The sequence below is a fragment of the Eptesicus fuscus genome, chromosome 14 (genome assembly GCF_027574615.1).
Source record: "Eptesicus fuscus isolate TK198812 chromosome 14, DD_ASM_mEF_20220401, whole genome shotgun sequence".
NCBI lineage: Eukaryota > Metazoa > Chordata > Mammalia > Chiroptera > Vespertilionidae > Eptesicus > Eptesicus fuscus.
In genome coordinates, this window is record NC_072486.1 from 46,868,573 (window position 1) to 46,892,828 (window position 24,256).

General features: G+C 38.2%; 2 protein-coding genes across 2 annotated transcripts; one reads left to right on the forward strand and one right to left on the reverse strand.

Annotated features, from left to right (window-relative positions):
* Positions 1–597: 597 nt before the first annotated feature.
* PSMA2 (proteasome 20S subunit alpha 2) lies at positions 598–13,109 on the reverse strand. The gene is made up of 8 exons (XM_008160766.3): positions 13,023–13,109; positions 10,678–10,754; positions 9,586–9,718; positions 8,059–8,181; positions 7,233–7,314; positions 5,567–5,640; positions 4,508–4,565; positions 598–4,419 (listed from the first exon to the last, which is right to left on the reverse strand). Exons 1-8 carry the CDS (start codon positions 13,061–13,063, stop codon positions 4,303–4,305), a joined length of 705 nt encoding a protein of 234 aa, XP_008158988.1. The 5' UTR covers positions 13,064–13,109; the 3' UTR covers positions 598–4,302.
* Positions 13,110–13,250: 141 nt separating this feature from the next.
* Positions 13,251–23,715, forward strand: MRPL32 (mitochondrial ribosomal protein L32). The gene is made up of 3 exons (XM_008160767.3): positions 13,251–13,416; positions 14,901–15,082; positions 23,180–23,715. The coding sequence occupies exons 1-3, from the start codon at positions 13,299–13,301 to the stop codon at positions 23,432–23,434; spliced, it is 555 nt and encodes a 184-aa protein (XP_008158989.1). The 5' UTR covers positions 13,251–13,298; the 3' UTR covers positions 23,435–23,715.
* The last annotated feature ends 541 nt before the right edge of the window (positions 23,716–24,256 follow it).

Consider the following 24,256-nt stretch of genomic DNA (forward strand, 5'->3'; position numbering starts at 1 on the left):
GTAAAGGCACGGCCACCGGAAGCCAGGAAAGGAGCAGTGGCGCAGTTCCCAGGGATCAGACCACACGCCAAGGCTTCATCCCCAGGGTCCCAGGCAGGCTGACCTCGGACCCTAGCATCTGATCACTGGTTGGACCTTGCCTGGGTGGGAGTGGGTGCATTTTAGTGAAGAAACTCCCGGTTGAGCACAGTTCCCTCACCCTAGCCAAGTACCCCATTGCTATCAAATTCAAACCCCTAACAGGTGCCAGGCAATGGTTGTCTTAGGAAAAAATTTGGCAGAGGTTACATATCTTGTAAGTGCTGGCGCTGCGATTTCTGACTCCAAGCCAAAGCACTTTCCATTGCACCATCCTGGGCTCTCCATAGAAAGTGGAGTATAGAGATGAGTGCCCTCCTCAAGAGAACGAAAGATCAAGTAACTTCTAAGAGACTGGAAAATTTTATATAAGTCTAGAAATAAGTATCTAGAAGAGTGCCCGAAGTCACCCAGAAAGGTTAGGGCTTTATTAAAGTAAGAATAACTTTAAAAGTGGACTTCCAAGTTAAAAATCTTGTGTAAACCTTCTGTCAAATGTAAGAAACATTCAAACCTGTGAAGAATTTTTGTGCGTTTATTTGAGCCAAACTGTCCACAATTGCTGGGAAAGAAGATCTCAATGCATTGAGATAATGCTCCAGAGAATGGCAGTTTTGCACCTTATTTTATGCATTACAATGAAAACAGAAGACACAAGTGGGTTACATGAAATTCATTGGTGATTGATTAGGGAGGCAGGAGAAAGCAAATGGGGAGGGGAACCTCTGGGACTGGATGAAAAGTAAAATGATAGACACATGTATCTTACAGAGATGGGTATGGGATAGTTGACAGCCAACAATTAACATGATGATAACGGTCTCTGCCCCAGTGCAGGGGCATTGGCTGTGCCCTGAGGGGTCTGGAGAAAGGGGAGTTACCCTGACAATCCAAAGGAATGTTATCATAGATGCAAAAGACAATAGATAGGCTTAGTTAAGGTAAAAATTGACTTTTGTCAGGGAAGATTCTAGCTTAGTACATGATTACCTGCCATAAACTGCTTTTGGTTAAAGTTTATAATTTCAAACCATTCTTAGGTTACTTTAGGTCTCTGGGTTTGACACTTCTCCAAAAAGGGCACACAGATGGACAATAGACGCATTAAAACATCATTAATCATCAGAGACGCAAATTAAAACTACACTGAGGTATCACCTCACACCTACCAGAATGGTTTCCATCAATAAATCAACAACCAAATGCTGGGGAGAATGTAGAGAAAAGGGAACCCTAGAACACTGCTGGTGGGAATGCAGACTGGTGCAGCCACTGTGGAAAACAGTATGAAGTTTCCTCTTAAAATTAAAATGGAACTGCCATTTAACCCAGAGATCCCACTTCTGGGAATATATCCTAAGTATCCCAAAACACCAATCAGAAAGAATATATGCACCCCTATGTTCATAACAGTGCTATTTACAACAGCCAAGATCTGAAAATAGCCCAAGTGCCCATCAGTTCATTAGTGGATAAAAAACCTGTGGTACATTTACAAAAAACCATGGTACATTCACGTCATGGAATACTATGCTGCTGTAAAAAAAAAAAAAGGATATTACCTTTGAGACCACATGGATGGACCTAGAGATTATGCTAAGTGAAATAAGCCAGCCAGAGAAAGACAAGTATCACATGATCTTATACATGTGTAATCTAATGAACATAATAAACTGATGAACAAATAGGTCCAAAGACATGGATATGTGGAACAGACTGACAGATCACAGGGGAGGTGGATGCTGGGGACAAGAAGAGATTAACCAAAGAACATATGCATAGATGCATAGCCCATGGACATAGACAATATTGTAGTGAAGGCCAGGACTGGGTGGAAGGGGTAAAGGGGGTTAAAATGGGGGATATCTGTAATAGTCAACAACAGCTAGAATCTACAGGCTGGAAATGACTAGAATTTGGGACATTTAGAGTTGCATGGAATGGATTGCTAAACCAAAGAATCTAGACATAAAGGATTTATTTTAAGGCAAATGAAAAGAACAAACAGAACAAGGGCGAAGTGTTCCAGGCAGCTTCAATTGAACTGGGCTTCATATTTAATGTGGCTGTAGGCAGAGATTAGACTCTTGACACCAATCCATTTCAGCTAATTTTTCCTCTTTATTCTGTAAACATCCAATAAGAAACTGCATGTGGTTTCTTTTTGTCCTAAATATAAATGCCTTTACTTTCCCTTCTTTGATTTGTAGAATTTCAGCATCCCTCTGTTTTTTTTAATTTGATATCAGAGAGCAAATTCAAAGGCAGTACTTAGCCAAATCATTATCCTTGCCAGGCCTTTCACTTGCATTATTAAAATATACTTTCAGAAAACCCTCTGAGATAATTAACTTGTGCTGTCACTTAGGCAGTAAGTGGGAGAGGGGAGACCTGACTAAAAACCATTCCTTTTTATCACTACCTTCTCTTTCTAGTGTGTTGGATTCACAATATATCAAGAACCCATAAGGAAAGATTAGATGAAGCCTTCAAGACAAACATCTATAATAATAAAAGTGTAATATGCTAATTAGACTTGATGTCCTTCCGGACAAAGGCGGGGCTGCAAGGGAAGCCCAGGCCCCGGGTACCAAAGGGAAGCTGGTGCCAGCAGCCTGGGGAAGGAAGGCCTTCTCTTGCATGAATTTTGTGCATCGAGCCTCTAGTCTTGAAATAAGAAGTTGGCATGTACCATAATAATGCTTCTGCCACTTAGAATGAGATAGAGGTGTTGTAATTGGGAATCCTGACAATTCTCGAAGACTCTTTCCCTAAAGTTGGCTAAATTTTAATCAAAACCTTTTTAGCTACATTTAATCATGGAAATGCTAGTATCTGTTGGTAAAAATAATGACACTCATAAACCCTCCCTATGTTCTATAAGCCAGACTAATGATGTGATTTCTCTTATCCTAAGATCTCTTTAAAAAGACAAAGAAGTCCAGCTGGTGTGGCTCAGTGGTTGAGTGCCCACCAATGAATCAAAAGGTCACCGGTTCCATTCCCAGTCAGGGCACATACCTGGGCTGCAGGCTCAATCCCCAGTGGGGCGTGTGCAGAAGGCAGCCGATTGATGTTACTCTCTCATCAATGTTTCTCTCTGTCCCTCTCTTTTCCTCTCTTAAAAAAAAAAAAAAAAAAGTCAATAAAAAATATTTTTTAAAAAGACCAAGCAGCCCAGTTGGTGTGGCTCAGTGGTTCAGTATCAACCCATGAATCAGGCACAATTCAGTTCCATGACCCTGTTGTGGGCTCAGTCCCCATAGGGGCTGTACAGGAGTCAGGGGATCAATGATTCTCTCTCATCACTGTTTATATCTTTCTCCCTCTCCCTCTCTCTAAAATCAGTAAAAACATTAAAAAAAAAAACGACAAAAGAAAACTATACTACGCCTTCACATATAATGAAAACAGAGTTCAGATACTCTGAATCACCTGCTTGATTGTATGGACCCTAATTTGCAGTCAAGATTCTGAATACTCTGAGATTACATGAATGAGGGAGTCTTAAACCATAATTTTGACGCTTAAGTATTAGTATTTTATTTCCAGCACTCATGTTCATCCTTAAATTTAAAAAGTCTGTTCTAGACTCTAAGGAGGTCTTTTACAATACACTTATCTACTTGTGATGGAGAAACCAACAAGAACCAGCACATAATTTTTCACTTACATAATTTATATCCCATAGGAGACTATTTGGCTTAGCACTCTTCTAAGCTCCAGTGCTATTTCACAGAACCACCTAGGGTTCCACTGACCCACACCTAGTGGTGCCTAAGCAGCATCTACACTTCCTACCTTGTCTCAGGAATACATGAACGTCTGTAGATTTTCTCAGCTCTAAAAACAGTGTTTACCAAAATCGGCATTTTGCTTTACTGAAGCATAGACAATATCTGGTAGTAAAGAAAGAGGATAAGATTTGACTTAACCAAAATTGCATGAAGAATAAAGAATGACTTCACCATTCTGTTTTGCAACATAGTTTCCAGAAATCAACCGAGATAAAAAGCAGAAAATAACTATTTTAAAATTTTACTAACTCCTAAAAATCTGAAAGTTGGATTTAACAGTTTATTATGAGTTATAAGTATCATTTTAAAAACACTGATCCATTATATCATGTAGAAATAAGTATGCAAAAAGTTTGCAAAACAAAACATACTTTAAACATGTTTAAGTATAGAGATTATCTGCAATTCCAGATTTTCAGTCACTTCATTATGCTATGGCAGCCAAGTAATCCTTAACTTCAGTTGGAGTAAGCCTCCTAAATCCAGCTTCATTGCAGATTCCAACTTCTATGTTATCTTCTGTCATCTGCCCTTCAAAGCTTTCCTATTGATGAGGCAGGAAAAAAGGTCAATTTTCCAAACAGTTAATTATAAAATCATCATAAACCCAACTGTTAAGATATTGAACTAACCTTTAGGGTTAATATGGCTGTATGAATGGCATCTTCAAGTTCTAGATCTTCATTATATCTAAAGAGTTTTTCGAGAAAAAAAAATTATTGCACTATTTATATTATAATAATTATTTAAACACAATGATAGCAACAGCTTAAGACTTTTAAAAAATTTTAAACACTCTTAAAAATACTGTTATAAATTAATCCTTTTAGTCACCTCATTGAGATAGCTGTCCACAAATAAGAAACTGACAATAATTTAAGGTGCATTCCCAATATCATGAATATAATCCCAATATGAGTTTATTTTAGGAAACTTCTTTAATTATAAGTAGTTCAATATAATCAGAATGTGGTGGCAATATTATAATAATTCTTAAAAATAAAACAGAAAATACAGACTTTTGCTAAAATTTCTTGTTCTTTTAAGTTGTAACTCCATGTGAAATGTTTTGAAGACTCATTAATAAAATGAGTAAAAGAAAAGGGAAGTGATTTAAGATCCTAAATTATTTAAGTTTACCAATTAATATTAGGTCTAATCTTAGCAAGGTTCATCTGTTAGTTAAAGTCAATTACAAATTTTTCACATTAAAATGTAGGACATTTTTTGGTGGACTACAATAATGCAAGTCTAGAATACAGCTGGAAATAAGTGAAAGCAATTCATTATTGTTAGGGCAGCAACAGCAGATTTTTACATAGTGCTCCACTTTTTATCAAGCATGTATATCATATACTTACTCTACCATCAATACTAGGTATTTGGCTTCACAATTTATTTCTGTAATTGTCATAATGTAAAATGTTACCATTTAAATCACTTAAAAAGTTTTCTCCAGATCCAATTGTCCTTATATTTTGATAGAAAGAGAAGTTCTTAAGAAATTAAAAATATTACCAATTAATATATTGAAGAACAGGGAGCCAGAGTGGAGAGTTTTTAGTTTTATCTGTAAGTAGGCTCGAATACAGAATACTACAACAGATTTTGAACTCAGGATATGAATTATTTAAAGAGAGGTGAAAACCATAAAGTAAGATTGCTAACAAATCCAGTTATGGTAAGCCTACCTTTTCTCAAGAAAAGTTTTTCCATTCACATAGTTCTTTCCCATCGCTGTGGCTTTCCAGGCAAAGTAAGCTCCCTAATAAGGAAAGGAAGAAGAAAACCCATTATTTTAAATAATCTAATTATATTGACTTGCCATTTTTTTTTTTTAGCTCTATAAATTTGTCTCTAACTTCAAGTCACAAAGTAGGGTATTCTTTCAAAAAAGTTAACAGGGATATAAAAGGCAAGAAAAAGACTTTTGGAAATTATGGGGAAGTTCATTATCTTGATTGTGGTGATGGTTTACTCAGGTATTTCCCTGTATCAAAACTCATCAAGTTGCACCCTTTAAAAAGTGTGCAATTTATTGTCCACAATTTATGTAAAAAAAAGCCAGTTAAAGGAAACTGCGGGTAACATAAAGCAAACAATTAAGAGTGATATTTTAGCTTACTAGGATTGAAGGGCTCTATAAAATTGTCCTATGTATCTGAAAAGTGGTGCTCAATTCATCATCATTGGTGACTAAATTAATTAAAGCAGGAGCAATATGGCATGACTTCCTTCATCTGTTGAAAAAAATATACATGCACATGCGTGCACACACACACACACACACTCAAATACCACACATATTTTAAAAGAAACAACTGCCTTTTAGATACAAGGATGAAAAAGGGCAAAAGATAACATCTAGATTCTTGTGATGGTGGCTTCTGCTACCCACTGGAAAGGAAAGTAACAGGGCTTGTTATCTAGCTTCAGAAACTCAAAGAGATGTAATTATAAAGTTCTCAAAATACTTAATTTTTCTGATTTAAATAAAATACTTTTCTTTGCCTTTTTAGATTACAAAATTAGATCATAAGATTTGAATTAAGCAAACCTGTGTCTAATGATACATTAAATATGAAAGATCAGTTCCTAATGATTTTTTCTTCCAGTTCTCACAGCAAATGAGACAGATGCAGAGTAGCAACATCCTTAATGAATACTTTTAACTCAGAGACCAATCCTCTGCTTTAGAGTAGACAAGTCACACATTTTGCAAAACAAAAGACAGTTACATCAATGTTTCCACAGGATTAGTCACACTCAAGTCAGCCTCCAGATTAAACAGATGGCAGAGTACAACACTGTCCTCTAGACCAGTGGTCAGCATACTGCAGCTTGCGAGCCACATGTGGCTCTTTGGCCCCTTGAGTGTGGCTCTTCCACGAAATACCACGTGCGGGCGCGCACATACAGTGCAATTGAAACTTCGTGGCCCACGCGCAGAAGTCGGTTTTCAGCTCTCAAAAGAAATTTCAATAGTTGTACTGTTGATATTTGGCTCTGTTGACTAACGAGTTTGCCGACCACTGCGCTAGACCCATATATTTCACAATATTTCTCAAAGTAAGAGAATTCCAGAGACTTAAAAAGATCTGATTAATATTTCAACAAATCATTCAATTATGTGACGTGAATGAACAAGAGAACAGAGGGCAAAGCTAAGGTAGCTTCTTAATCGAAAGACTGAATTACCAACACTTCAAATTTGCAAATAAATATGAACTATTTCATACTTTCTAAAGTCCAAATGAAAAAGGCAAAATATTGTTAATTTCAAAATTTTCTGTTATTGTTTTTATTAGCTTTTAAAGGAGCACTTTAACAAATCCCTCAAATACATCTGATACTTACTGATGGATCTGACTGAAATAAGTATGGTCGCCCCTCATTCCAACCACAAATTAGTAAAGAAACTCCAAATGGACGAACACCACTGAAGAAAGGAAAATGAAAATTACTTGTTAAAGTCAACCTAAGTAAGAATTTATTAATTCTCAAGTGAAGTAAATTATCAGGTAAACCAAATTAGACTCATAAGTTCCTTAAAAAAATACTTAATACCTCTTTCTGAACAAATCAAATCAAAACAAGATAATTCTCTTTGTGGTACCAAGGAATAGCAGTTAAATCATTTCGTTAAATGGAGTGAAACAAATATTGGGTTGAATAAGGGTGGAGTAACATTAAGTGTCCTAACAAAATGACAACTTTCAGCAATGCAGTTTTTTCACTGGCTTCGCACATCAGCCACTAGCTAGGGGTACACTACCTCATCCACGTTCACAAACTCAAAGGAATTAAAATGAATATGAATGTATCAAAGAGTTATTGCTTTCATGGTGTGCTTATGATCATTTCTGATTGGGATGATAAACTTGGAAGCAATAGGGTTGTTTGCCTATACTAGTAAAAAGTATAAGAAATATCTGGCAAAAGAAATTTATTTAGAAGCTACTTTCTGCTGCTTTCCTCTATTATACAAACAGCAAAAAAAACACTCAGATTTTTTCCATAAGAAAATATTCTAGTTCCACTTGAGAAATTATTCATCATGGTGATTTTCTCTACTCATTAAACAAATACAGGAATAGTAAGTCCTCTTTTTTTAATGTATCTACTCTTCTAAAATGATTTCTTTTTCTAATATGACACATTTCAAGTAATAAAGTCAACTTACCCTGATTGGGTATATTCTTGCATCACAGAAGCTACTCTCTGTACCAGCTGAGCTGTGGGAATGGGTTCTTGGTAAACAAGATAATATTGCTGAGCTAGTTTTCGAGCTCTGTGCACAAGCACTCTAGCAAACAAGGAAGAAATAAAGTTTAATTAAAATGAAGCCATTCTAAAGACTCATTCTCTTTCTAACAACATATAACTACAGCACAAGTTTAATAACTATCTGCTCAAAGCCAGTCTTGCTACTACATGATTCCAGTTAATTTACAAGAAAACATCACAGCATCACAGAGATGAGCCACAGGAAATAAATAAGGACAAGGCAAAAAGAGACTAGCAGTACCGGTCAGCTTAATAACAACAGATTTAGTGTATACTAGTACAGTGAGAGCTCTATCTCCCTCCATGGTTTCAAGATTGTGCTCTCTACCCCAAGGGCAGTCACCCTGTTGCTTTATACCTCAATCCAGCACACACATATACACCTGCACACATGACCAAAATTTCAAGCATTTTTTTCTCTCTGCCTCAAACTTTCTCATAGACTACACTTCAAAAAGTCTCTTTCAAAGATTAAGATAGCAAATTACTTGTAACTTTAAAAATGTAAAATTTATCTTAAGAATATACTGTACAATAATCAAGTATATAGTAAAACAAATAGGATGTACCTTTACCTGCTTATGTACTACTGATCTGAATGAATCATGCACATTATCACCCTGTACAATAAAAACTCAGTTTATTCTGTCAGTAGCACACTGAGGCATCCCTTCTATAAACCACTAACAGGATCCACTATAGTGAAGCATGATCACATTCCAGAGACACTGTTGCTTTTAAATTTATTAAAGGGAAATTCTGGCGCTACCTATTTTGTTCCACACAAAATCAAGAATGAAGTCATATTCCTTTTATTGTTAAATGACAGAGGGCTGTCAATCTCTTTCAACTTGTTGGTCCCTGATGTAACAGGATTACTCTCTCCCCTCCTGTGAAATACAAAGGAGTGAACAGATGATCATCTAGATCCTGAATGGCTGACATATTCAGAAAATTTCAGTGGCCTTTGAGAATTTTGTCCCTTTACTAAAAGCAAATAAATAAAATAAGGTCAATTCTGGATGGTGATACTTTCTTCTGCTGCCTGAAGACTTTTAAAAATATAGTTTATTATACCTATCATAACTTGTATTGCTTTGCTTTTTAAAATGCATTCGAAAACAGCAAAGCCCTTGAAGTCCAGCCCTTGGATGGTAGAAAAGGGACTGTGATCAGAAAAGAGAAACTACTAAACAGGTAAGAGGAGTAAGTACTGTATCTATCTCCTCTTTTACAACCAACTTGCTTCCATTGAGTATCCTCCTTAAAGTAATCCTTTATGCTGCTATTGCTATACAAAACAAAACAAAAAAGGAAGTTGGAAGATTAAAGGATAAACATTCCTTGATTGTTTTTTCTCCTCAAATATAGATTATGAGCAAGTCATGAGATGGTGAGAAAATTAATAAATAGTATAGCATACCTGTAATCTGGGCCCATGCCACTATATACCAAGCCTATATGTTTGGTAATTGGCTCCACTTTGTGTACACTTCGCTCATCATACAGAATGGATTTCTGTTTCTTCTCTGTTGCTAATACTACACCATTTGAAGCTTAAAAAAAAACACACACACACACAAAAAATAAAGATTCCACCTAAATGTTTAATCATTTAAAGACTTCTTCAAGAGCTTTCGAATAATAGCTATATTTTACCAATTTTCTTTTACTTTCAAAACTTTTTCTTTTGGATTTCTATATTAAAACACATTGTGTACCAGTAGTTTTATTGCTAGCTTTACCCAGTGGCCAGATAAGTTTCTATTGAATGAGCACAAAAAAACGTTTTACATAAATGTTAAAGGCACGCTTTAAAATTAAATACCATTGCATTTTGAAGCTATTTATTACATGTTCTTATAAGGTAATATCTTTTTAAAGTATGATACTTTGTAAAACACTGTGTAATATGAAGCAAGAATTCTTATGATCCGTCTGCAATGTGTTAAAATCACCTAAGGAGCAACAGTAAATCAATTTTTCCCTCAGTGGTCATGTACATACACAAAAAAATCCCTACAGCTAACAGTATTACACAACTTTCTTAAAAGTATTCCAGGACATCTTAGAGTCCACATGTTTTAAAATAATGGAATTTTGCTTACTTGTCCTACTCTTCTTATAATCTGAAATTTAAAAATCAATGACAAAGACTTTTTTTATAGGGTATCCTTAGATAATAACCTTTTCTAAATTACAGGAAGGATAAAAACTGCCAAAGAATAGTGATATATAATTAATGAAAAAATAAAATAATACTCAGTTATTTGAATGGGAAAGACTATTTATAGATTATCACAACTATTTAGATAAAGGTGCTATATTTATTTTGAAAAAAATTTAATCACCTTGTTAGGCTTACTATATTCTTGAAACTTCAGATACTGTACATTAGAACTGAAAAAATTATGCTGCCACAGCTTTTTATTCATAAATTAATTACTAATTAATTCCATAAGAACATTGGGATAACTATTAGCAGGCATCTGAAATGAATGAAGTATTTAATTACCTTTAATTCCCACTGAAGGGGCTCCTCCAGCTACAGCAGCCAAAGCATATTCAATCTGAACAAGTTTACCAGATGGGCTTAAAAAGAAACAAGGATTATTTATTAAATTCACACATTCTCAAATCTTTACTATAGAAACATCTCCAAATCCATTAATCAAAAATCAATAAATTGCTGGACTTTGAAATCCTATATAATAAAGAGCTAATATGCTAATTAGACAGAACAGCAGAACGACCATTCAGACAACCTTCCGGTCGAAGAGGGGCTGTGAGAGCCAGGGCTGCAAGGGCCGAGCCCCTTGCACAAATTTCATCCATCGGGCCTCTAGTTTATCATAAAGTTGTACGAAAGCTGAAGTTTACTAGGCGATTTGAACATATTCATAGTGAAGTGCTAATCTGTTTCCTTAGGTTATTTTCTTCTTGTCTGCTACTTAAAGAAGTATCATTACTGTAGCCTTTCACCACTCACCTCAACCTTGTGATTTAGAGCAAGTTATTAAATCTCTCTGTACCTCAGTTTTCTAATCTGGAAAATGGAGATAAACAGTGCTGTAGTAGTTACCTATTTCAAAGGTTGTGAAGATGAAATGAAGTGATGCCTTTTGTTCCCAGCACAAAATTAATAAGTAAACACCAAAATAGTAATGTTCTTAAGAACGTGAATGTTTCTGTTAAATACCAAACAGCAGCATATACCTCATGTGGGTGGAGCTATATATATATATTTTAGAAAGTAGAATGGCCTAAGACAGTGATGGGCAACCTTTTGAGCTTAGTGTGTCAAACTTCACCAAAAAACTGAGCATAACTCGGGTAGTGTGTCACTTTGAGGAAAAAACTAACTCCAAGGCTCTAGTCGCAAATGTTTCATCCTCGGCATGCAGCCGCGTGTCATCAGAAATGGCTACGCGTGTCAGTGCTGACACGCGTGTCATAGGTTCGTCATCACTGGCCTAAGACTTAAGACCTAGATATCAGTCACAACAAAGTACTTCCTATATAGTATAATATACACGTTTACCATACTTATCATTGCATCTTTCTGTATGAAAACTCACTAATCTGTGAGCTCACTGACCAATCTCTGTATTCAATCATGCCTCTACCCCATTCCAAAGCACCAACATCTCTATCTAGGATAAGTGAAATAGCCCTTCTATTTTCCTCTTTCATCCTTACTTCCATCCCCCCTCCCCCCCCCAGGCAGAATTACCTTTGTTACCATGTCACTCCCCACTTAAATTCTACAATAACTTCTTGGTTCACTTAAAATAAAAACTCCTTACTCTATCCCTACAAGATTGGACTTGACCCACGATAACTCCTTCCTCACTATTTGCCTTAAATCAATTCCTCTAAGAGATCAAGCTCTTTTCCAACTTTAGGACTTTCATACGTGCCGTTCCCTGTCTGCAACGCTCTCTAACCCCTAAATCTTCAAACAGTTAGCTCCTTTTCATCTTCCAATCTCAAAAATCACCCTCAAGCATTGGCCTTTCCTGACTCTGATTACCAAATCTTAAATTATGTTCCTTCTAGACCCAGGAGTCTCAGAGGGAAGGGGGGAGCGAAAAGAGATCAAAGAACTCGTTTGCATATATGCATAACCCATGGACATAGACTGTAGTGAGGTAGGCTTGGGGGATGGAGGGGGATTATGTTCCTTCTTTAACCCTCTTTTTGTAAAACTTCCCAGTAAAGGAAAAACATTTTTCAGAATGCAATTATAGGCACCAATTTGTTAACTCATTTACTGTCAATATTCCCAACTGTATGTGATACACAAGAATACCTAGGTGATGACAGAAAGCTTAGCGCTTTCATTTTTAGTTCCTCAGCCTCAAATAAGGGCATCGAAGAAACCGAAAGTGGGAGATTTTGAAAGACACTAGTACGAAAAGGAGGCTAAAACTCAGATCAAATGTTAAATTGAAGCTTTCTGAGATCTGACCAACATTCCGAGTTCCAGAAGCTCCGGGGTCAGGCCTACCTGGGTCAGGAAGAAAATCCTGAGTTCTGAATGGGACACCCAGACACAGCTCAGCCAAAGCTGCCTTCTTCTCTAGTATCCAAAGCGAAAGCAAATCCCTGGCTGAGGCCTGTACCTTCCCACCACCTCAGGGTCGCCCGGGGCTCCCGACCTGCGCTCCCGCGGCCTCCCGGGACCGCTGCTCCCCAGGCCGTGGGCAGGCCCGACAAATGACTTTGCAAAGTCGTACTTCCACCCCGCTCCCGTACTGGGCCCTCCGAAAGCACCGAGCCGAAGACCAAGTCGGAAAAAAAAAAACAACCCGGTGGGCAAAGATCCTGCAACCTCAGCTACGCAGATTATCTCCATACCTGAAAGTAGTCAACGAAAAGCTGTAACCGCGCTCCGCCATCTTTACCCGGAGAGGCAAAGCACGTTCTCGCACCTGCGCACTGCGTCCGGCTTCCTTTCATTTCCCTCCAGGCGCCTTCCTGTCTCTCTCTGATTGGAGGAAAGTCAGAGCCGCTCCAGAGGCATGCTGGCCGTTGTAGTTCCAGAAGCCGGGCTGTCCGACTCTGCGTCTGTGCGCATGCTCCGAATAGGGGCGGGACTCGGCAGCCGAGTAGGCGGCTTTGGTGCTTGCGGCCATGCTGGTGCTGGTGGTTCCGCCGTGGCCTACAGCCCGGGGACTTCTCCGGAGCTGTTGGCAGCGACTGCAGTGGAAACTTCAGCAGAGCCTGCCAGGCTTCCCCAGGCCTCCGTGGGGTACGTAAAGGAGGTCGCGGTGGAGAAGAGGTGGATGAGGGAACCCCAGGCAGCGTGGTGGATACAGTTCATACGCTGCCCTTCCTTCTCCTACGTTTCGATCCGCGACAGGGGACGTTTTCAGGGACACTTACTTGGGAACAAGAGACAGTTGTTTTTTCCGCTTCCTCTCCGCAAAAGAAAAAGCCCTCCGACACAATCTTACAAATGTTACTGAAGCTCATTAGCTCAGCATCAAGGGCCGCCGCGATCGGGATCCTTGGATCTGTCCTTTCCTGTCCTCTCACACCTTAAAGCAATTGGTCTTTGTGGTGTTTGAGTTCCGTGCAGTTAAATCCCGACCCCCGTGTTTCCCCCCGGACACTAATTTGTATTGGAAGTGTCTTAGATGTTAAAATTTTATGTTTACCTTCTGCTCCATTTCTGAGGTCTGCCAAACGTGGTAATACACAGGCAGTCTGAAGTGAGAGCCCACTCACGATATGCCAAAGCCTGCCTGTGCTCCCTGGGGTTATTCCCAGAACGATCCCATCAGACATCACCTTTCCGCCGAGGAAACAGGCTGAGAAAGGTCCCGACGTCACACACGCCTTCCAGAGCCTGTGCTGTTAACCTCTGGCCTATGCTTAGAGATACTTTTAGGTAAAAAGGAATACCAGTTTTTAAGTGTTGCACAGCTTTGTATACATTTTTATTTTTTTTTAAAATGTAAAGTTTTTTTTTTAAAAAATGTATTGATTGATTTTAGAGAGAGGAAGGCTGAGAGGGGATCAAACCCTCAACCTTGGCCATTGGCACCATGCTCTAACTGGGCTACCCAGCCAGAGCCTGTATATTCTTAAGAGTACCTAAAATCAAAAGAAATATTGCAAGTCTGAGGAATAGCAAGGAGCGGGTAAAGGAATCTATTTGATTTTATAAACAATTTAGAAAAAAGTGAAATGTTGATGGTTACATAAACTAATATACAAAGAGTGGTGAGCTAGTGCTTTTTCTTAGCAAACAGACAGGAATTGAGATAAAATATTATGAACTAAGTGACTTAAATAGGGCCTGCCAACTTATATGACAAAGGAACTAACTCAGTTTGAATATAATTAAAAAGCCAGTAGGCAGTTTTCTTGCACTAGGTCAGAAGTGCCCTTTGGGACTCTCAAGCTTAGATTTACTTGCAAAATAAGTAGGTGTACTGCCCACCGACAGGATATGGACAAACTCTTGCTAGAATTTCACTGATTTCATTTCAGCAGGTGTCTCTAAGAAAAAAAATTATACTTGTGCTCTTTAAAAGTGCTTTATGTATGAGTTTTGGTATAATTTAATAGCTAAGTTTTTCTGTTTAATGTCTATTGAATGTAATATTCTAAATTATCTATAAATATCTCTGTTTTCATATCACTCTTGATTGTTAAGGAGAATTATATTTGAAAATAGTCATTTAGAAACTAAAAACTGATTCTGAATCTTCATATTTTATTTTGTAGAACCAGCATTAGCGGTCCAAGGTCCGGCTATATTTACAGAATCAGCAAATGATACTAATGGAAGTAAGGAGATTTCCAGCCTTTTGGATAGTATCTTTTGGATGGCAGCACCCAAAAAGAGACGCAGCATTGAAGTTAACCGGTGTAGGAGAAGAAACCCTAACAAGCTTATTAAAGTTAAGGTAATATGTTCATTTTTGTAGGTGTACTTTTTCTCATGACTATCACTGCATATCTTCCTTGTATATTCATATAACTTTTGGGTAAAATTATTCTCAGATCTTGTATGTCCACTTATTTCTGGCTTAAATAAAATGCAATATTCTCAGTATGTGTGTCTACTGTCCTGTCGCCTAACTAGTAACACAGTTAAGGAGGGAGTTTGGAGTCGGGCAGAGGACTGGATTGTGAAGAGCCTAAATGACTTTTTAATTGTGAGCTGTGCCACTCCTGAGCTATATAATTTTGAACTATTTGTGGGTAAACATTTTAACTGGAGCAGGACCTGAAATTAAAGTTAGAAGCAATAGTTATATTGGACCTTGGTTTTTCTAGATTTTACATATTTATTCTATTCTTCATTGTGTCCAGTAAAATACTGTGAAGGAAAATCCTTAGATTGGTAATAAAAATAGCTAACATCTATTAAGTGCCTATGATGTAATTAAGATGTGAATTATCTCATCAGTCTAACAGCCCTCCAAAGTAAACAGTGCTTTGATCATTTTTAGGATGAAGAAACTGAGGTAAAAAGAATTTACCTGTGGTCAGGTTTTGAGCCTGGCAGTCTAATTCTTGAGCTCAAATTTTTCTCTTTAAATTTTTTTGTGTGTTCCTATCATCAGACAGTTCCAGATCTCCACTCTCCATTGGATACATGGATATACTGTCTTCATTGACCTAGTAAAAAAATACAGTGTTTATCTGTTAATTTACGGTTTTAATAGCTGTGTTTGAATTATTGGCATTCCATAGCAGCCACACAGTACAGATGAAACTCCAGAACAGAGAACTTACTATTAAGCTGTTACGTTCATTATTAAACTAAACCCTTAGAACTTAAGCCAAGAAGTGTTAATGAGTCAAAGTTGAGACTAGACTTAAAATCTGGAACTGAAAAATACTTCATTAATTAAACAACAATAAATCATAGAATTGGTTGAGAGAATTTAAAATTTTAGGGATCTATTATATGATTTCCCTGACTGTTTATTCTGAGGGAAAAAGAATAGCTCTTATCCTGTGCATTCATTGAATTGTTTTCTGCTACATGTATTATCCTAGGTGCTTTTTTTAAGTATTAAATTTATTGGAGTGACATTAGCTAATGAAGTTTCAACTGTACAATTCTATGATACATTACCTGTTTATTGCATTGTATTTCCACCACCCAGAATCAAGTCTCCTTCCATCACCATGAATTTGGCTTCCTTTACCTTTCTCTACTTTCTCTACCTCTCTTCTCTGCTAATCACCAAACTGTTGTCTGTGTCTATGAGTGTTTTGTTTGTTTCTTTCATTTTTATATCATACATATAAGTGAAATCATATGATTTTTGTCTTTTTCCAGCTGACTTATTTCACTTCCTATGATATTCTGAAAATTCAAATGGCAGTATTTCATCTTTTCTTATGGTTGAGTAGTAGTCCATTGTGTATATGTACCACATCTTCTTTATCCAGTCACCTATCAAAGGACACTTTGGTTGTTTCCATGTGAATAATGCTGTAGTAAACATATGGTTAAATATACATCTTACAAATAAATGTTTTCAAATTTTTCAGGTCAGTACCCAAAAGAGATATTGCTGGGTCATATGGTAGCTCAATTTTTAATTTTTTGAGGACCCTCCATATTGTTTTCCATAGTCTTTATACCCATTTGCATTCCCACCAGCAGTGTATGAAGGTTTCTTTTTCTCACCATCCTTGTTTTTAATAATTGGTTTTAGAGAGAGAAAGAAACATCAATTTGTTGTTCCACCCATCTACGCATTCCTTGGTTGATTCTAGTATGTGTCAGGACCAGGGATCGAACCCACAATTTTGGCATATTGGCACCTTGCTCTAACCAACTGAGCTACCCAGCCAGGGCTCTTTGTGGCTTTAATTTGCATTACCCTTATCACTAAAGTTGAACATCTTTTTTATATATCTGTTGGCCATTTGTATGTCTTATTGGGAAAAATGTCTGTTAGGTTCTCTGCCCATTTTCTAATTGATTTTTTGTTTAGTTGTATGAGTTACTTTATATTTTGGATATTAGCCCATTATTAGAAGTATTGTTTGCAAATGTGTTCTCTCATTCAGTTGGTTGCCTTTTTGTTTTGTTGGTTTTCTTTTGCTGCCCAGGAGCTTTTTAGTTTGATATAGGGGTCTTTTGCTTAGGGGGCAACTTCATAAAATCCTCTCTCAGATCAAGATCCATAAGTTTAGTACCTATGCTTTCTTCTATGTATTTTACTGTTCCAGGTCTTATTTTTAGGTCTTTGGTCCATTTTGAGTTCATTTTTGTATATGGTATCAAATAGCAGTCTATTCTTTTGCATATGAGTTTCCAATTTTTCCGGCACCATATATTGAAGAGGCCTTCTTTTCTCCATTGTATGTTTTTGGCTCCTTTGTAGAAAATTAGTTTTTCATAGATATGTGGGTTTATTTCTGGGCTCTCAATTATATTCCATTTATCTGTGTATCTGTTTTTCTTCCCACTGTTTTGATATTATAGTTTTGGAGTATAATTTGAAATCATGGAGTATGATACCTCTGGCTTTGTTCTTTTTCTCTCAGGATAGTTTTGGCTATTTGGGGTCTTGCGTGATTCCCTACAAATTTGATGATTTTTTGGTTTTATTTCTTTTTATAATGCCATTGGGATTTTGATAGGGATTTCATTAAATCTATATATTGCTTTAGGTGTTATGGCCAATTTAACTATTGATTCTTCCAGTCCACGAATATATAATATATTTTCATTCCTTTGTGTCTTCTTCAGTTTCTTTCAGTAATATCTCTAGTTTTCAGTGTACAGGTCCTCACTTCTTTTGTTAAGTTTATTGCTAGGTATTTTATTTTTGTCTGAGATTTCATTCTCAGTATATAGGAAAATAGTGAGTTTTTGTAAATTGATTTTGTATCATGCTACTTTGCTGTATTTGTTTATTGTTCCTAATAGTTTTTGGTGGAGTCTTTAAGAGTTTTTTAATGTAAATAATCATGTTATTTGCAAAAAGTGACAATTTTACTTTTTCATTCCCAATTTGGATGCCTTTTATTTCTTTCTCTTGCCTGATTGCTCTGGCTAGGACTTACAGTACTATGTGAATATCAGTGGTGAGAGTGAACATCCTTGTCTTGTTTCTGATCTTAGAGGAAAATATTGTCTTCATTATTGAAAGTACTAGGGGCCCAGTGCACAAAATTTGTGCACTGGTAAGGTCTCTAGTGGCTGCTGGCTGCCAGCCGGGTACTTCCTCCCTTCCCCCTGCCACTGCCAGCCAGGGCATCCATCCCTTCCCCTGGCCACCTGCTGCTGCCGCCACCCGAGTCCTCCCTTCCCCCAGCCAGCCCCGCCCCCTGGTTGAACTCCTGGACAACCTCCCAGTCGAGGGGACAATTTGCATACTACGCTTTTATTATATAGGATTACAGGTGCCCCCTTTTTGCCCCCATTGACACACCCCAGGCCTTCACAGCACTATTGTCTATGTCTATGGGTTATGCATATCCTATATAATAAAAGCGTAATATGCTAAGTGTCCAACCATTCGTTTGACCAGTCGCTATGATGCACACTGACCACCAGAGGGCAGACGCTCCGACCAGTAGGTTAGCTTGCTGCTGGGGTCCCACCAGTCGGGACTGGGCAAGATGGGCCGGACACTCCCTGGAGCCCTCTCGCAGTCCCTCAGCCTGGCCTGTGCCCTCTCGCAATCCAGGACCCCTCAGGAGATGTTGGAGAGCCAGTTTCAGGCCGATCCCCACAGGCCAGGCCGAGGGAACCCACCAGTGCACAAATCCGTGCACCAGGCCTTTCCTATGCATATAATATAAGTTCTTTGGTTAATCTCTTTCCACCCACCCCCCCTCCTCCTTCCCTCAGATTCATCAGTCTGTTCCATGCTTTCATGTCTTTAGGTCTGTTTTGTCCATCAATTTATTTTGTTCATTAGATTCCACATATAAGGGAGACCATATGATACTTGTCTTTCTCTGACTGGCTTATTTCGCTTGGCATAATACTAACCAAGTCCCTCCATGCTGTCTCAAAGAGTAAGAGATCCTTCTTTTTTACATCTGTATAGTATTCCATTGTGTAAATGTACCATGTTTTTTTATCCACTCATTTACTGATGGGTACTTGAGCTATTTCTAGATCACGCTGCAGGAACGGATCTCCCGACACTGCTATGAACATATTGGGTGCATATATTCTTTCTAATTGGTGTTTCGGGATTCTTCGGATATATTCTAAGAAGTGGTATCACTAGTTCAAATGGCAGTTCCATTTTTTAATTTTTTGAGGAAACTTCATACTGTTTTCCATAGTGGCTGCGCCAGTCTACATTCCCACCAGCAGTGCACTAGGGTTCTCTTTTCTCCACATACTTGCCAGCACTTGTCATTTGTTGATTTGTTGAATTGAGAGTTTCTTATATATCGCCTTATGTTGAGATACTTTCCTTCTATTTTGAGTTTTAATATAAATCAGTGATGGCGAACCTATGACATGCGTGTCAGCACTGACACGCGTACCCATTTCTGATGATACGCGGCCGCATGCCGAGGATGAAACAAACATTTGCGACTAGAGTCTTGGAGTTAGTTTTTTCCTCAAAGTGACACACTACCTGAGTTATGCTCAGTTTTTTGGCGAATTTTGACACACCAAGCTCAAAAGGTTGCCCATCACTGATATAAATTGATGTTGTGCCTTGTCAAATGCTTTTTCTGCACCTATTGACAGGATCATATGATTGTTATCCTTTATTTTGTTAAAGTGATTTATCAGATGGATCAATTTGCACTCTACTTGATAGTGATGTGTTATCTTTTTAATGTATTGTGTTTTATTTACTTGTATTTTGTCTGGGATATTTGAATCTATATTTATTAAAGACTAGTAGCCCATTTGCAGGAAGAATCCTGCAAGCGGCTGCTGCGGCTGCGTGCGCTGCCGCTGCTGCCGCCCGCCCCGCCCCACCCAGGCTTTCCCTCTGGCAGCCACCTTGCTTTCTGCTTTTCCTCCCTCTTCCTTCTAAGTTGTCTTCAGTCTTCACTCCTCCCTCCCTCAGCGTATGCAAGTTAACCGCCATATTTGTTGGGTAATTTGCATACTCACCCTGATTGGCTGGTGGGCGTGGCTTGGGCATAGCGAAGGTGCGGTCAATTTGCATATTACTATTTTATTAGGTAGGATATTGGCCTATAATTTTCTTTTTTTGTGTTGTCCTTGCCAGGTTGATTGGTTGGTTGGTTTTTTTCTTGCCTGATTTTGATATCAGGGTCATGTTGGCCTCATAAAATGTCTCTTCAATATTTGGAAGAGTTTAAGGAAGATAGCTATTAAATCTTCTGTGACAGTTTGGTTCACTAATGAAGCCATCTGGTCCTGGACTTTTACTTTGGAGGAGGTTTTTTATGACTGTTTCAATTTCATTACTGTTGATCAGTAATATTTATATTTTTTAATTCATCATGATTCAGGCAAGGAAGGTTCCTATATGTCTAAGACCTTGTCCATTTCTTCTAGGTAATCAAATTTGGTAGTATATAGTATTTCATAGTATCCTTGTATGGTCCTTTGTATTTCTCTGGTTTACAGTTTAACATCTCGTTCATTTCTGATTTTGTTTATTTGAGTCTTTTCTCTTTTTTCCTTATTGTGTAAAGCCAGACGTTTGCCAGTTTTATTAATCTTTATTTCCTTTCTTCTACTGACTTTGGGTTTCTTTTGTTATTCTTTCTCTAGTTCTTTAGGGTGAAATATTAGGTTGTTTATTTGAGATTTTCCTTGTTTCTTGAGGTCGTCCTGTAGTGCTTTCCTCTTATTACCACTTTTGCTATATCCCCCAAATTTTGATATGTTGTATTGTCATTCTCATTTGTCTCTGTATCTTTTTGTTGTTGTTAATCCTCATCCAAGGATACTGTTTCCATTGATTTTTTTTTTTTTTAAGAGAGAGTAGAAAGGGGTTAGGGAGGGAAAGAGGGAGGAAAGAGAGAGAAACATTGGTGTGAGAGAAACACGTGGATTGGTTGTCTCTCTTATACACTTCACCAAGGCCAGGAAACAAACCTGTGGCCCTTTGGTGAGAAACCTCGATAGGTCACCTCCCTCATGCACCTTGACTGGGGATCGAACCCACAATCTGGGTATGTGCCCTGACCGTGAATCAAACTCGCCACCTTTTGGTGTACAGGACAATGCTCTAACCAACTGAGCCATAGTCGCCAGGGCTGACATCTTTTTGTTGTTGTTTTATATTTGAGACTTCACTGTTCAGAGGTTGATAAGTAGAGATCTTTCTTTTGTTTACCAGTAGGTGTTGCTGAAGCATAACTCACAGTTGCATAGCTGCCTTCCCTCACCCTCCCAGAGCTTACAGCAGCCCCAGCAGATGCTGTAGCAGTAGCAGTGGATGTGTCAATGACAGCACACACTCTCTCTGCAGCACTGAAGACTAGAAGGGCAGAAGTATTTCTCCCTGAGTGTCAGGACACACTGCAGCTCAACCCAGTGACGGGCTTCTGGGATCTCTGTGGAGTGGTGGTGTCTTTGCTATGGAAGATGACCCGTATTCCCTGGGGAGGTGGGCATCCCTTAGTCTCGGCACCACCCCTGTGGGGGACTGTGGTAGGTGATGGGTCTCTGGGTCTGTGAGATCCCAACACTGCCTCCTGCAACTACATGCTGCTAGCAGTGTTGTCCTTTCTGAGGTGTCCCAGGTGCCTCCACTAGGCTCCACTGCAGTGGGTGGGGTGGGGTGGGTGGGAAAAGGTCTGTTCTTGAGTTTGTGGCCTTGCTCTCCTTCCAATAACGGTGGCTGTCCGACCTCAGCTGCCATATCTCTGCCCTGTCATTAGGTTAAGCTGCAGTATGCTCCTGCTGCTTAGAGTTGGATGTCTGCCCCTCCAGTCCTCAGGACTGCGGAGAGAGCGCACTGTAACCCAATACCTCCCCTGCTACCTATCTGCAGCTGCCCCTGTGAGTTTTGGGAGGGAGAGGGAAAGCCGCTATGCATCTGTGGCTTTGTCTTCTGCCTGGTAATGGCAACTACTAGAGCACAGCTGCCACACTTTTGTATTCCATCTCTGCCCTTCACTGGGTTTTGCTGCAGTGTTTACTGTCACTCAGGAGGAATGTTGATTCTAACTCTGTTCCTTAGGGCTGCAGGATGCACTGTAACCCAACACTTTTCCTACTACTGAGGGACCATAATGAGCTCTGGGCTGCTGCTTTGATGCCCATGTCTGGCCTTCCTCCTTCCCTCCTCCCCTTTTCCCTGAGATCCACCCACCTTCAGATGTTTCAGTGCATGGATCTCTCAGCTGTGTTTATGTGTTGAGCAGAGAATCCTCTGTTGCATTATAGCTGTCAAACTTGTAACTTCAACGGGAGAGCCCTCGAGGTCCTCATGCTGCCATCCTGCTGATGTCATTCCTATTCTTCTTTATATTTCAAACCTACTTTTAAACACATCAAAAAGACTTCTTTAAAGGTTGTCATTTTCTCATTAAAGTTGGATAGACATGTGTAAAAACTCATTAAAATACCCTCAATTTATAACAAGACAGGAAAGTTTTACATTAAGGAGTAATCAATGTTCCTATGTTAAAAAGAAAATTACACCATCTACCAACTATACTTCACATAGGGATTTGAGTTATACTGTGATAAATCAGGGGAAGCCGGCTTGTAATGTGTTTGTTGTTTTGTTTTTCTGAAGATAAATTAAAAGGAAACATTAATTTTTTTATTATTATTATATGCTTAGCATTTGAAGATGTGGAACGGAATAGAGTACTGTTTTAAATAATGTGACTGCTGTGTAGATTGAAAGTCAGTGGACCTGAGTTGTAGTCCCAGTTTTTCTACTAACTCTAACTCAATGTTGTTTATCCCCAGTTTTTCTATTAAAGTGAGATTGAACTAGATGGTAGGTGACCTCTCATGCAGAAAACTTAAATATAAGCATCACTCCCATCAGTAATTTTTTGTTCATTATTTTGCCTCTTATTAAAATACATTTTTGTTGTTGTTGATTTTTCTCTTATAGCACAACATAGTCGTCTGTCCTGAATGTGGTCACCTGAAACAGAAACATGTCCTTTGTGGCTATTGCTATGAGAATGTGTGCAAGGAGACTAAAGAAATCAGAAAAGAGATGGGGAAACTAGAAGGGGGCCCTTTTAAGGCTCCTACCGTAGAGACCCTGGTGCTGTACAGCGGAGAGACACCATCTGAACAAGATCAGGGCAAGAGGATCATTGAACGAGAAAAAAAGCGACCATCCTGGTTCACCCAGAATTGACACCAGAGATGTTTAAAAAGGGTAACTTAATGTAAAACATTTCTCCTGGAAAAGAGGAAGTTTTTTTATTTTTAATGTTTTGTGTCTTTTAAAATCATCAATATAGCTTAAAACATTCTTCATAACAAGTTTTGTGTGGGTAATTTGAAGATGATATCAGGAATAAAATCTGAAAATGTGCAGAGTCTCTGGATTTATAGGTCTGTATCTATTGTAAGGTTTTAAGTAAACATTAAATTTTCAGGACAAAACAATAAAATGATTTACAATTCATACCAAGAGTTATGTGTTTGGCTCTGATTTTCTTTGTTTGCCAGTATTTTTTCTTACACAAGTATACTTACACAAATACTTTTGTTTAACACCTGGAAGTAGGTTGTTATTTTAATTCTGGGTATTGTTTTTTAAGATGGTAATTCTAGCAATGAGAAAAGGTTTGTTCTGTTTGGGGTTTTTTGTTTTGTTTTTGAAAACTAAAATTGCCTTTGGTGGCATTTTTATGGGATGCATTATGTTAATTTACTTGGGAAAAATAGTTCTTGACATTTTACATGAAATCAAAATAACATTTAGAATTCATTAAACAACTCATGAGATTTGTAATTATTGTTTTGGGAGAAAGACTTTTAAAAGGAGATGTGAGTGAATTCAATAGTACACAGAAAGTGTGCTAAGGATGTTGCCTTTACATTTTCCTTTTAGTATGTCCTTTTAGTTTATTTTACATTTTTATCTCTTTGTAGCAATGACCTTTTTAACTTAAAGCAAATCATTTAATATTTCTCTCTCCTCTGTATCTACCTTGAGCCCAAGATTTGCTAT